The 13,837-nt window shown below is 40.2% G+C and overlaps 1 protein-coding gene across 2 annotated transcripts in view; it reads right to left on the bottom strand.

Annotated features, from left to right (window-relative positions):
• Positions 1 to 13,837, bottom strand: part of PDE7A (phosphodiesterase 7A) — an 86,922-nt gene that overhangs the window by 19,218 nt on the left and 53,867 nt on the right. For both annotated transcript variants that reach the window (XM_074146923.1, XM_074146924.1), the window contains exon 3: positions 13,383 to 13,466. In XM_074146923.1, the coding sequence (XP_074003024.1) occupies positions 13,383 to 13,466 (84 nt within the window). The remainder of the gene's footprint in view (positions 1 to 13,382; positions 13,467 to 13,837) is intronic.

The following is a 13,837-nucleotide window of genomic DNA, read 5'->3' as shown; positions in this document are numbered from 1 at the left end:
ACTTAAGGCCAAACTTGGCCTTTATTTTCTGTTCAGCAGTATCCCCAACAGCAGATTTATACAACCAACAGACAGTCAGTAATCTTGATATTCCCTCATTCTGCCTGAAATGACTAATGATTTTGGAAGAAAGGAAGAAAGGAAGAAAGGAAGAAAGGAAGAAAGGAAGAAAGGAAGAAAGGAAAAGAAATAAAGGCAGGCATTAAGGAAGTCAATGCAAAACGCTGATCCTCAAAATCAACATGAGCCCAATTTTGCAGTTTAGTCTTCTTGCCCTTCCAAGAAAAAGGTACATTACAAATTGAAGTAAGCACTTGCAATTTTTGTTCTTAAAGTCAGTATAAAATATTGTACAGGGGGAGATGTGGCCTGATTAACAACCTCAATTAAAAGCCTCAGTGATTTCTAGCAACAGCAGTTTAATTCTACATAAGATAAACCTTTATCCATATAAATTCTTCTCCCTGCAGAAGTTCCAACGTATTTTTTGTTCTACATTAATATATTAATATTCTGTTCTTCGCTAATACATGAATTTCCAACCTACACTAACGAATCACCTCTGAACAGAACTTACAATTGCACCAACGTACAACGCCGAATCAAACGCAGCAGCGTTTTACACCAACAGCCTGCACCAACAGAGATTACATCGATAAAACTGGGATATTCATTCAGACACGCCTGGAACGCTTCATCGAAATACTGAAGACCCCATCAGTTTCAAAGGGCTGACACAGACAACCTCACATGAAATATCTTTCTTCACATCATCATAATTAAGACCAAGGGCACTTCCTCTGGAGACACTAGTACGTATATATATATATATATATTTATCTCCCAGTTATGTACAGAGGTGTACTACATATCAAAGAATTATAGAATCATAGTTTAGAATCATAGTTTAGATATATCATAGTTTATAATCATAGTTTAGATATAAAATCATAGGGTTTTTTTATCAGAATTAGGTTGATGGTTGGACTGGATGATCTTAAAGGTCCCTTCCAACCTGGACAATTCTATGATTCTATAGAATAGTTAGAGTTGGAAGGGACCTTCAAGATCATCAAATTCCAACCCCCCTGCCATGGGCAGGGACACCTCCCACCAGACCAGGTTGCTCCAAGCCCCATCCAGCCTGGCCTTGAACACCTCCAGGGATGGGGCAGCCACAGCTTCTCTGGGCAACCTGTTCCAGGGTCTCACCACCCTCACAGCAAAGAATTTCCTCCTAATATCTAATCTAAATCTCCCTTCTTCCAATTTAAAACCATTACCCCTTCTCCTGTCACTACACTTCCTGACAAAGAGTCCCTCTCCGGCTTTCCTGTAGGCTCCCTTCAGATATTGGAAGGCTGCTATGAGGTCTCCCCGGAGCCTTCTCTTCTCCAGGCTGAACACCCCCAACTCTCTCAGCCTGTCTTCATAGGGGAGGTGCTCCATCCCTTTGATCATCTTTGTGGCCCTCCGCTGGACCCGTTCCAACAGGTCCATGTCCTTCCTGTGCTGAGGACTCCAAAGCTGGACACAGTACTCCAGGTGGGGTCTCACGAGCGCAGAGTAGAGGGGCAGAATCACCTCCCGTGACCTGCTGGCCACACTTCTCTTGATGCAGCTCAGGATGCGGTTGGCTTTCTGGGCTGCCAGTGCACACTGCTGGGTCATGTTGAGCTTCTCATCCACCAACACCCCCAAGTGCTTCTCCTCAGGGCTGTTCTCCAGCCATTCTCCGCCCAACCTGTATTTGTGCCCGGGATTGCCATATGATAAAGGCAATGATTACATACGATAAAGGTTGCTTATAAAGCAATGTTCCCACGTACTGAAGGCAAATTAAATGGGTTCTGTCACGCTGCATTATTCTATACCAGTATTTCTAGCCACATTTGTTACCGCGAGGTTACAAGCTGAGCACTGCCAGCCCGCAGAGGAGAGATGCAGAGAGCAAACACACACGCTCCTGGTAACGGAGCCTGGGTTTCGGGTAAGAAGTTTTTCCCCCCTCAATCTTCATCTCCTCCCTTAAAAATCAAAATTTCAGAACAGAAGTCATTGGGTTTGAAATAAAATAAAACAATATAGAACTTAGGTCATTAAATGATCTAAAATGCCCACAGTGTCACATACAAAACCCAGGAACTTCGCTAAATCTCAGTAAAACAAGATATTTAAGTGGGAGAAATCAGCACTGTTCTGGAAGTACAGAGAGTTTTCTTGATCATAAGTACTCTTTCACAGATCTAGAGTTAACAAAAAGCCTAATTTTGTTGTCATGCCACAAATAGGTCTCGCTGTCACAGATGCCACCTGCTAATCTTCAGCAGAACAGGATGATGTAGGTAATCACAGAATCACAGAATGATATGGGGTTGGAAGGGAACTCTGGAGATCATCTAGCCCAACTCCCTGCCAGAGAAGGTCCACCCAGAGCAGGTCGCACAGGAACGTGTCCAGGCGGGGTTTGAATGTCTCCAGAGACAGAGACTCCACCACCTCTCTGGGAAGCTTCTTCGAGGGCTCTGCCACCCTCACAGCAAAGAAGTTCCTCCTCATGTTTAGGTGGAACTTCCTATGTTCAAGTTTGTGCCCATTTCCTCTTGTCCTGTCACTGGGCACCACTGAAAAAAGACTGGCTCCATCCTTCTGACACCTACTCTTTAAGTATTTGTAGGCGTTGATCCCCCCTCCGTCTTCTCCAGACTAAAAAGACCCAAGTCCCTCAGCCCTTCCTCATCAGAGAGATGCTCCAGGCCCCTAATAACAATAGTAAAACCAGTGGAACAGCAGCTTTTGTCAGCGAAGCGCACAAGAGACCACAGAAATGCAGTAAGTTGACAGTATAGGCCTGTGTTCAACCTATATTTGCATTCATAAGACATTTTGGGGGGGGGGGGCTGCACATGTTTTTGCCTCAGTGTTTTTTCTGATGATGATGTGCGTGCAGAGGCAAATGAGTTACTCGGTTTTCTGCGACGCTGAGCCTTATTTAAAAAAAAAAAAAAAAAGAAAAAAAAAAAAAAAGAGCACTGATCCAGCTGATGCAATTCAAACAAACAACAAGGAAGCCTACTTCATTCCAGCTTTCCTAGCAGCAATGCTGCTATTACGGAATCACAGAACAGCTGAGGTGGGAAAGGACCTCTGTAGGGCATCTGGTCCAACCCCTCTGCTCAAGCAGGGCCACCTAGACCACACGTGCCCAGGACCAGGTCCAGATGACTTTTGAAGATCTCCAAGGATGGAGACTCCACAACCTCCCTGGGTAACTTGTGTCAGTGCTTGGTCACTCTCACAGTGAAAAAGTGTTTCCTGATGCTCAGATGCTCCTGTGTTCCAGCTTGGGGAAAGAGCCTGGCTCTGTCCTCTTTGGACCCTCCCTTTAGGTATTTATATCCATTGATGAGATCTCCCTGAGCCTTCTCTTCTCCAGACAGAACAGTCCCAGCTCTCTCAGCCTTTCCTCATCAGCCTCTTAATCATCTTCCTAACCTTTTCTTGTTAGACCCTTCAGCATGTCCATAGCTCTTATGTACTTCTGTCAGAGCCTCCAGCACATCCATCTCTCTTGTGTACTGGGGAGCCCAGACCTGGACACAGCATTCCATGTATGACCTCATCAGCATGGAACAAAGGGATAACTGGTAACATTCCTCTAATGCAGCCCAGCATACCATTATGCTTCTTTGCCACAAGGGCACATGGCTGGGTTCATGGTCAACTTGGCATCCTGCAGGTCCTTCTTGGCCAAGCCCCTTTCCAGCCTGTGCTGGTGCCTAGGGTTGTTCCTCCCCAGTGGCAGGGCTTTGCCCTTCCCTTTGAACTACTATTTATTCCACATATATAGCCCAAGTTAGGTAGTAACAGCTTGACCAAACATCCTATCATTTAGATCCGCAATGATGAGAAGAACTTCCAAATGAGAAAAGAGATTTTGCCCGCCCCACCTCCAGCCCTCTGCAGTTCCCGAACACCCAATTCAGGGAGACTACACCAACCCAAAGCACTCCCTCTTCAACAGCTAAACATTTGCTACGGGACAATTCAGAACAGGTGAGTCAGATGTGGAGGTTTGACAGGTAATTAGTTTAACGGGGAGGCTGAAAAAGCAAATCACTAGCTTTCAGGGGGGGAAGAAAAAAAAAAAAAAGCTAGGTTCTGAAGCTGCAGGAACACCGATAGCATCCATGCCTGCAGTTTCCTTCCGAAATTATTATGAAGGATACAAAAATCAACCGCCTTGTGTTCTGGCAGACCAGCAAAGACCAGTCCATGGGAAGGACTGGCAAACTGAAGGATACAGTTGTGCGCTGGCAACTCGGTAGTTCCCTCCTGGCACAAGCAGAAAATTCATTCCCCTTTATATGCATGATTAATAAGAGAATGCCAGCCTACTCCCTTCCATCACGAGTCACGAAGCGAGATGCTAATTTCAGATACCCTACCAAAGCAAGGTTCAGTAATGGATTTGTAATGGAAAGAAGCAGGTGAAGAGCACGTTACCTTTGCTCAAGATAAATCACGCTGCACAAACCTCCTTCGTTTCAGCTGGGGCTTCCAGTGCCCTAAATGCCTTTCTAATATCCAACAGTAAGGACAGCTTAAGGACAAATTAGAATGAGAAAAATATAATACATGTATATGATGTTTACAGTCTTGAGAAGTGGAAGTCAGGCTGTTGGGCACGTCAGGAAGCAAACTACAGCGTTCAGTCAGAATGTGCCTTCCATGCAAGGAACCAGAAGACTGAAACCATAGGTCTTCGTCCTGGGAGAGCTGCTGCTCTCCAGGCACCATTCTCCTTCCCTTCTCAACTTTTCATGTCCTACTTAAAGTTATTTTATTATTTTTTATTAAAATTATTATATTCTTGTCCCTAAGCACCTTAAGTGAGATGCTGGTATAATAAAAAAACGCCCTTCTCTAAAATGAAGAAAAAAAAGGAGTAGTTCTGTTTACTAATGTCAGTTATTTTGCTAACGTTACGCATATGCAGCAAGAAAATAAAATAATGCAAGTTGTCTTCACGCAACAGATTTCATCTGTATTCCAAGACACTTATTTTAATCTCTTCCCACTCCCAACCTTGTGTGTTGTACTTCTTGAAAACCTAAAAAAAAAAATAATTTTGCCACATTTCACAGCTATTTATTTTCCTCATGCTGAAATAAAAATACAAAATAAGTAGAGAAATGACAAATGACAATCACTTACAAAATCATAATATACTGATGTATTTTCTCTCCGAATTTTTGCATCTTTCATGTAATAAGGAGAGACACCAAAAGGAGGAATGACAACTTAATTATGGTTTAGCTTAAGTTTTTATTAATAGAAACCTTAAATCCTAGCAAAATGCTTCAACTTTCTTTTAATGCAGAGATAAAGACTCGCAGCTTCTGATGGGGTCCTGGTCAAAACAAGGCTTATCCAGCATGAGAACTATATCTCCATTTCTTCCCTGCTACAGCCCAAAATGTAAACAGGACGTTATGCGTGATAAAAATAAGTGAATTTTGCGATTACCTATAGAAAGAGCTTAACCGAGGATCTCTGGTATCACTGCCACTAACAGCAAAAGGAATTTAAAATAGAAAAAAAAATATTTGAGAAGATGGATCTTTCTTACATTTGAATGTGAAACCTGAAGTTTGAGGTGCACAGGTCCACCAGAGGAGGTTTTTTTCCTGAAAAGTTAAAGGAGATCTTTTCATGGAATTGATCTTTCACAGTTTTTCCATATGAAAACCAACTACACGTTTATCATTTTTTACATAGCAGACACTATCACCAAACCTGACATAATATCTGAAAGTGTCCACTACCTGTAAATATATATACATCTGAAAGAAATATTCAATTTCACATGTCAATTATAAGCATATTTCTAAGGCCTTCCAGGATACAAATAATTTTCTATCTATGAATAATTTGAAAGTATTATCTAGCATTTCACACCACTAGAGGGACCCATAAGCATTCTAATTTCACATCTCTTCCATCAGAACATTAAGAAATGCATTATATTAGATCCGTGCACATTAAAAAAAAAACAAAACTCCTGTTATTTAGCTCTTCTTAAAGTTTTCCACCCATGATTTGCATTTTAAAATATTTTTAAGTCATTTAGCACTAAAGTCTTACATAAAACTATGAATTTGTTTGGAAGATATAATTTCAAGAAGGATTTTAAAGTTACATATAAAGACAGCTGGTGTCTAAATTACCTTATTGTAATTCCTGTCTTCCTTAGCAGCATTATGAAGTCCTAATAAGACACTATACCCCCTCTTCTGCTTAAAAGAAAAATTTAAGCCAGACTATTTTGGTTTTAATGTATTACCTATATGTATGTAAATACACATACATATTCACACTTTTTTTTTCCCAAATAATAACAATCACTAGAAAATACGCTGTGAATTAAGGATTAAATAAATATGGCTTTGCAAGAGTCTTCTGAGTAAACGGAGCTCAGAAAAATTTGTTAAGTTCAAAGAAACTCTAGTAGTACCACAACTCTAGTAAAAACTCTAGTTGTTTTCAAGAGACACTCCCTCATAGAGGGCAATTGCTAGGCATCATTGCTAGGCATCACCACCACCAAAGATAACTCCTTTACAAACTATAGAACCACAGAATAGTGGAATAATTTAGGTTGGATGAGACTTCTGATCGTCCTTTGGTCCAATCCTCTGCTCGAAGTAGAGCTAATTTGAGAGAAAGCACTGGAAATGCAGGGATTAGACTAGAATCATAGAATGGTTTGGGTTGGAAGAGACCTTAAAGATCATCAAGTTCCAACCCCCCTGCCATGGGCAGGGACACCTCCCACCAAACCAGGTTGCTCAAAGCCCCATCCAGCCTGGCCTTGAACACCTCCAGGGATGGGGCAGCCACAGCTTCTCTGGGCAACCTGTGCCAGTGTCTCACCACCCTCACAGCAAAGAATTTCTTCCCAAGATCTAATCTAAATCTCCCCTCTTTCAGTTTAAAACGGTTACCCCTTGTCCTGTCACTACACTTCCTGACAAAGAGTCCCTCTCCAGCTCTCCTGTAGGCTCCCTTCAGATACTGGAGGGACTACATTTAATTCATACTACTTCAGTACAAATTAAATGCTAATTCTCCTATAGCACTGTAAGCCTTTAAATAATACAGCAGCAAAAGTGTAAAAAAAACACTGTGAAAATGTATGTAAAGGATTCTACCTATATAATTCTTCTGAACTTTGGCTCCCCTTAATTCCCCTGTAAACATCCCAAGGAAGATGCAAAATTAAGTAAATTGCACAATGCCACTCCTGTGCTGGACTGCACAATATTTTGCAATTATCTTAGAATTCAGTAAAAGTATACACAAGGCATATTCATTCTCTGCCCATTTACTGAATCATAACTCCAGCAATCCTGCAGTTGTGTACCCTTTTTTGACCTGAATCCACCCACTGGGCAAGGCAAAGCTGTTGCTCACAACACTATGATCTCACTGAAGGAAAATACTAAGAGGAATACGATCAGGATATACATATATCCCTTACAAAAATGGTTTATGTTGCGTTAAACAAGATACTGATACTCTTGAAGAACAAACAAGCACATGACAAGGCAGGTCCTGCTTGACAAAACGGATCTCCTTCTATGACAAGGTGACCTGCCCGGTGGGTGAGGGAAAGGCTGTGGATGTTGTTCACCGGGACTTTAGTAAAGCCTTTGATACGGTTTCCCACAGCGTTCTCCAGGAGAAACTGGCTGCCCATGGCTTGGATGGGAGTACTCTCCACTGGGTAAAAAAACAGCTGGATGGCCAGGCCCAGAGAGTGGTGGTGAATGGATTAAATCCAGTTGGCGGCTGGTCACGAGTGGTGTCCCCCAGGGCTTAGTACTGGGGCCGGTTCTCTTTAACATCTTTATCAATGAACTGCATGAGGGGATCAAGTGCACCCTCAGTAAGTTTGCAGACAACACCAAGTTGGGTGGGAGTGTTGATCTGCTGGAGGGTAGAAAGGCTTTGCAGAGGGATCTGGACAGGCTGGATCAATGGACCGAGGCCAATGGGATGAGGTTCAACAAGGCCAAGGGCCAGGTCCTGCACTTGGGTCACACCAACCCCATGCAGCGCTACAGGTTTGGCGAAGGCTATATTCAGGACATTTTCTGTGACTTCCCCTTGTGTGACCGCATTCTCCCCATGAAACTGAAGTCAAAATTTCTCTCACATTGAGTAGAACAATTTACTTGAATAATCTGGATGGTGAATCATTAGATGACAATTTCTGGAATATATCCTTCACAGAAAGGCAGCTTTTAGAGAGATCTCTTGAGTATAAACTTTTCATTTCTCACTGCTGATATTTCCACAGAGAAACAAATACTTTATTCAACCTATGACCACACAAGTCTTCTTGCATGACTTTACTTCTTGTGAAACTCACCCTTCTTCACAGTAGACCATTGAACAAGACAGACAACTACTCTTAACCACACTCAGCCAGGTAATTCCTCTATTTCCTTGAAACAAAAAAGGGCACTCGGCTTCATCTGGGCTATGCTCATTTTATCTCAGACTCTAGATGGCATTGTCAAAAGCATGATCAGGTGCTGTTACACAAAGATTTCTCAAATCGTTTAAGGCAATCAATTAGATTTGAACTCTTTGCTCTTCTTTGACTTATGGCCTCTCACCCAAGGGAAGGCTAAATTCACTGTCCAAGGTAAACCTTTTCCAATGATTTGTGAGCGAAAAACCGGAAAGTTCAAAACAACATTGCAATCTGTAGACACTGACATCTTTGCGAGGTCTCAAAGTAGCATGTAAGATGTTCTGTGAACTTCAATTTCAAGGTAAACAGTCTGGAAGTTGCATAAACTCTGGAATTTCTTCATGTGTTTGCAACTCTTAAGAAAGATAATTAGATTTATCCATCACCTATAAAAGTCAGCTAAACTCTTCCGTTCTTTTCTTTTTCCACTTAAAAGGCTCCACACCCAACCAAGGAGAACAACCATCCAAGTCATCCAAGTTCCCATCACATCGGTTTCTCTCCCATGTGAAGTGCTGTACTGTATGCAAGCGTCAATTTGATTCAAAATTGAGTCATGCCTAAATGTTTACAGAAATATACTGATTAACTCAAAAAAAAAAAAAAACCAAACCAAAACACAAAACCCTTTCTTCTTCATAAGATGCTTTAATTCACAGATGTGACATTCAGTTATCTATAAAACACAAAATAGAGCCACACGTGTTGGCAACATCACCATCTCCCTGTAGGAGCGTGCGCAGACCAGAGGGGCAGGAGAAAGTTCTGAAAACCTTTAAAGAAGATCTTATCAATTCTGGTGCAGATACAACAGGAAAAGCAAGAAGAAAAAAAAAAAAAATGTTTCCTCTCGACAAAACCAAAGTATTCAGTTTTTACCTGGTTCTTTCAGACTATATCCAACAACCCTTTCCTAACAAGGACATTTGAAGGCGTTAATTTAAGTTGTATCTGCGTAAGACACATCCCAGTATTTTTGCTGTTATCTTAATTATTCCCTTTATTCATTTTGGCTTCACTTCCTCACTATAATGTACCTGCACCTCACCAAGCACCAGGAGAGGGAATATTTTAATACTGTCATTTATCAATTCTTCTACCAAAGATTTTTTTTTTTTTGCATTAGCTTTTATTAACATATTCTGTGAATATTGCAGACCGCATTACTATCTATGATGTCTTGAGTAATGTAAAAAAAAAAATAAAATAATTTAAGAGTAATCATGGTAACTGTAGTCTGTTTGTAAACCAGCAATCATTTTTTCAGTAACTTCCCTGAAAACCAAACAGTACACGCCGGGTCGTCTGTCAGTAAACTCCCTCCTTGTTACCTGAGGAGTGAAAAGCAGATCCAGTGCTCTATATTCAACTCAATAAAATTATAATAAAGTGTATGCAATTTACTGTGATACGTGTACACCCGTTGAACAAAACCAGACCACTATATTCAAGGTAAAAATTTACTTCCGAGGAAGAAAGTTACGTGACTGCTCTCTCCTCTCCAGAAATGGTGGGTTTAACTGCTAACTTGAGTTTACGCCCGTGGTTCCACACGGACATAATGAGAATACAGCAACAGGAAACCCACTAATTGATGTCCCGATGTTAACCGGTTACCAACCAACATGAAGAATACAGTCCTGACTTTCCCCATGCCTCAGGAAGGAGTCTTGTTGAAATGAAAATCTGTTTATTGAGCTATTCCTCCCGGCTAGTTCCTTTGGTTAGCTATAAAAATGAGACTTCTGGGATAACAGATAATATAAAAGGAAAACTACCACCCAATAAACTCAGTTTGATCATCAGTCAAATCCAGCGTTTAATAATCCTCAGATACGACTCCCGTACCACCATCTCTAGCAACAGCAGTGAAGATATTTTTCCAACAACCATTTTAAAATTGAATTTCCTAGAAAGAAGTTACTGTTGAGAATACTTTTAGCCAATTTAGAAACTTGAATATTCACGTGCCAATTACAGAACTCCGCGATGAAGATGCCAACACTGAGTTTGTAATCCATACGAAGACACAGAAGCTGTCTTAAGAACTAAATGCTAACAGACTTTACTTTGGTAACCCTAGTTGAAGTTGCAAGTAAAAACAATGTTATAAAACAGAAGTGGTTATTAAAAAAAACACAGCACAAAACCAAACAGTGGCTTCCTGAAAATAAAGCAATGACTTTAAAATTCAGTACTCTTCAAACCTACCAATAAAATATTGGGTTAAGAGCCTATTAATGAAATATTGGAAAAGAGAACTGGTCAGCAGATTATTAGCTGGACTTCCTGAAAAACGTTCGACTTCTTCACCGAACATCATTGACAGAAAAAGAAAATAACGCTAAACAACAAAAGGCAGCTAAGCAAAATACAACACGGCAATAACGCATCAACACTGGGAATGACAGCAGGTGTATGAAGTCATCTGCACAACAGGTAAGCAATGATCGTTGCGAAATATTTAGAAGCACAGAGTAAAGTTAGTGGATAGTGGAAGAAAGTTAAGAGTGAAACTTCACAAACAGCATGAAGGCAGCGTATCCATGCATTACTGATGTTCAGGGGCCAGCTGTGGTGGGGGAAGGAAAAAACCAACCCAAAAAAACCCATCATTCAGATACTCTGCCTCAGCTGGAAAAGAGACCCTTTTCAGGCCAGTTTTTGCCCCAAGAGAAGAGTGGGCTGGCTCAGCTGGCTCCTCTCACATGCTGTCACATGGGTGAACATTTTTCAGCCGTGTAGCTCCATGTGGCAAAATCCTTCTGGAGTTGGCAGGGGAGGGCAGGGAGAATATCCTAAAAATGAGGTCAAATCTGATCCCTGGAGGTGTTCAAGGCCAGGCTGGATGGGGCTTTGAGCAACCTGGTCTAGTGGGAGGTGTCCCTGCCCATGGCAGGGGGGTTGGAACTGGATGATCTTTAAGGTCCCTTCCAACCCAAACCATTCTATGATTCTATGATTCCCACAACTTCTCTCTACCCACAGCCTGACAGGACAATACTAAAACTCTTTGGCTCAAAAGAATTAAGGAAACACTGATCAGGACTCCATTAGCATTGCAGAGAAAAAAAGAAAGCATTTTATTGATTTTAAAAAAAAAAAACCAATTTATGTAAATTAATAGATAATCTAGTGATATGGTGAGAGATGGGGCAGAATTCCTTACTGGCTTTGAAAGAAAGAAACTCCACAAAGCAGTAGGAGTCTTAAATCAGAGCAACACTGCAATGGGCTGCAGTCCTGAAGTGCAAAAAAAAAAAATAAATATAATCTGAATATAATATGCCAACTCTGAAAACTGCCACAGCAGCTGACTCCAGAGGGAAGATACAGCCAAAGAATTTTTCGGGCCTCCTAGCAACATTCTTTGCTGTCATCAGACACCACAGTTGATGTTGCTAAAAGTTGGTGCCTGCGCCTGAACAAGTAGGGGCAAGAAGAAAGGGTGTGAAAATCCTTTTCCTGATTAGTCACGATCTGCCTGATGCACAATCATCAGGATGGAAAGAACCAAGATGGTGAGTGCCACAGAAAATACAGTTAATTTGACAACAGCAATAACATCATACATGACTATCATTTAACAGGTAGTTCTTTTAATAATTCTGTTAGTATTTGCCCATACCAGCATGAAATGCCACAAATATATATATACATACACGCACACACAGACATAGTTATGTAATTCATAAATCGCATGCTGTTTCTACAGAGAATTTTTATTATACCCAATAGAATTATCAGGACTTGAGACAGAATTCTTATCCTCTTTATTGAAAAAAAAAAAAAAATCAATATAGCACACTCTTCAAACTTTGTTTTCTCACCTATGACACTAACATTTGAATGAAACCAAGAGTTTTAAATTTAAGTAGTGATCTATTTTTAAAAAGAGTAACTTCAGTTAAGATCAGAGTATTAATTAGCACAGTTTCTGCCACTCGTTTTTATTAATAAGGTATTTACAACAACCACACTTGTTACCACGAAATAGTTTTTCTAAATCTCTCCACTGCATTCAGAATACTTGGAATTGCGCTGCTACAATGTTGGTAGAGATACTTTATGACACTTAATACATTAATATTATTGGCATAATTTAATTAAGATTTAAATCCCCTGCACTTTTGCTGCATATTGGTATAGTGGTTATTAAAGCTTTTATATTACAACAGCGACTGACATATTTTGTTATAACAATATAGATGTAGAGGAAAAAAAAAAAAGTAAAATTATCCAAAAATATTCTTCTTGTAACATTTCTAAGAAAAAATGTTTCCTAAAACACATAATCAAAAAAAATTTAGTATGCTGTTTTCTTATATCACTTTAATCTTCATTTAGGATTTGTCCAAGAAATTTAAGTCCTAGCTACATGTTTGAGTATATGTAATGTTAATTGATTATGATGAGGTCAGGAATATTGGCATCTACTGTCATTCTCTTCAAACATCGTCCTGGACCAGGATGTGTCTTCTCACCACAGGAAAGTGTTCTTCTCAACTAACTGTGTCTGCCAAGCAAGACCTCAGCACACACATCAGCAGCTGTATAAAAGACAGTCTTCATTTCCCTAAGGATTCAGGTCTAAATTCAATTAGTTTAAACTATATTTAAAGAAAAAAAACAAAAACAAAAAAAAAACAAACAACCAACCTAGCAGTGAGATTTTCTTCTTTTATTTTTGGTAGTGAAGTAGCATGACAGATTTTTCCTAAGAAGTATAAAAAGTGGTCTTACTATAGAAGCTGCTAACTTTATTTTTAGAGGCTCGGCAGTTAAAATTAATGGAAGCCTTTGTTTATTTGTCATTTATCTGCTTTTAAATACTTACAGTGAAAAATACGGAAATCAATGTATGGATGAGAACCTCTTCTCTCTGTTTCAAATCCTGCCCGACTTCTTACTCGCACATCTCCTAGAAACAGGGTCAAGAGTGAAATAAAAGTGTGGAAGAGTGGCAGAGATAAAAATGCAAATGAACACAGCCTGGAGGGGTAAAGATTCACGTACTTAAAGGAGGAGGGTTATTCAAACAAGAGGCCTATTTCAATGCTTTTTTTTTTTTTTTTTCTTTTTAAAGGTGAAATTCAAAACAAAGTTTGAAGACTTGTTAAACATGCAATCGCATGCTTTCTTGTCAAAATCTCTCCTGCCTAAGCAGACGTTGCCAGAAGCATGTGATAAGCATTCAGATGAAATTGGGAACAGCTTGCTACACCAGTATGGTAAAAAAATGCACCTTAATATGACAGGAAACAACAACATTAAAGGTTGATTTGTTCCTCA

This window comes from Numenius arquata, chromosome 4 (genome assembly GCF_964106895.1).
Source record: "Numenius arquata chromosome 4, bNumArq3.hap1.1, whole genome shotgun sequence".
In the NCBI taxonomy this organism is placed as follows: domain Eukaryota; kingdom Metazoa; phylum Chordata; class Aves; order Charadriiformes; family Scolopacidae; genus Numenius; species Numenius arquata.
Note: the sequence above shows the minus strand (reverse complement) of the source record. Positions and strands in the feature narration are given on the sequence as shown.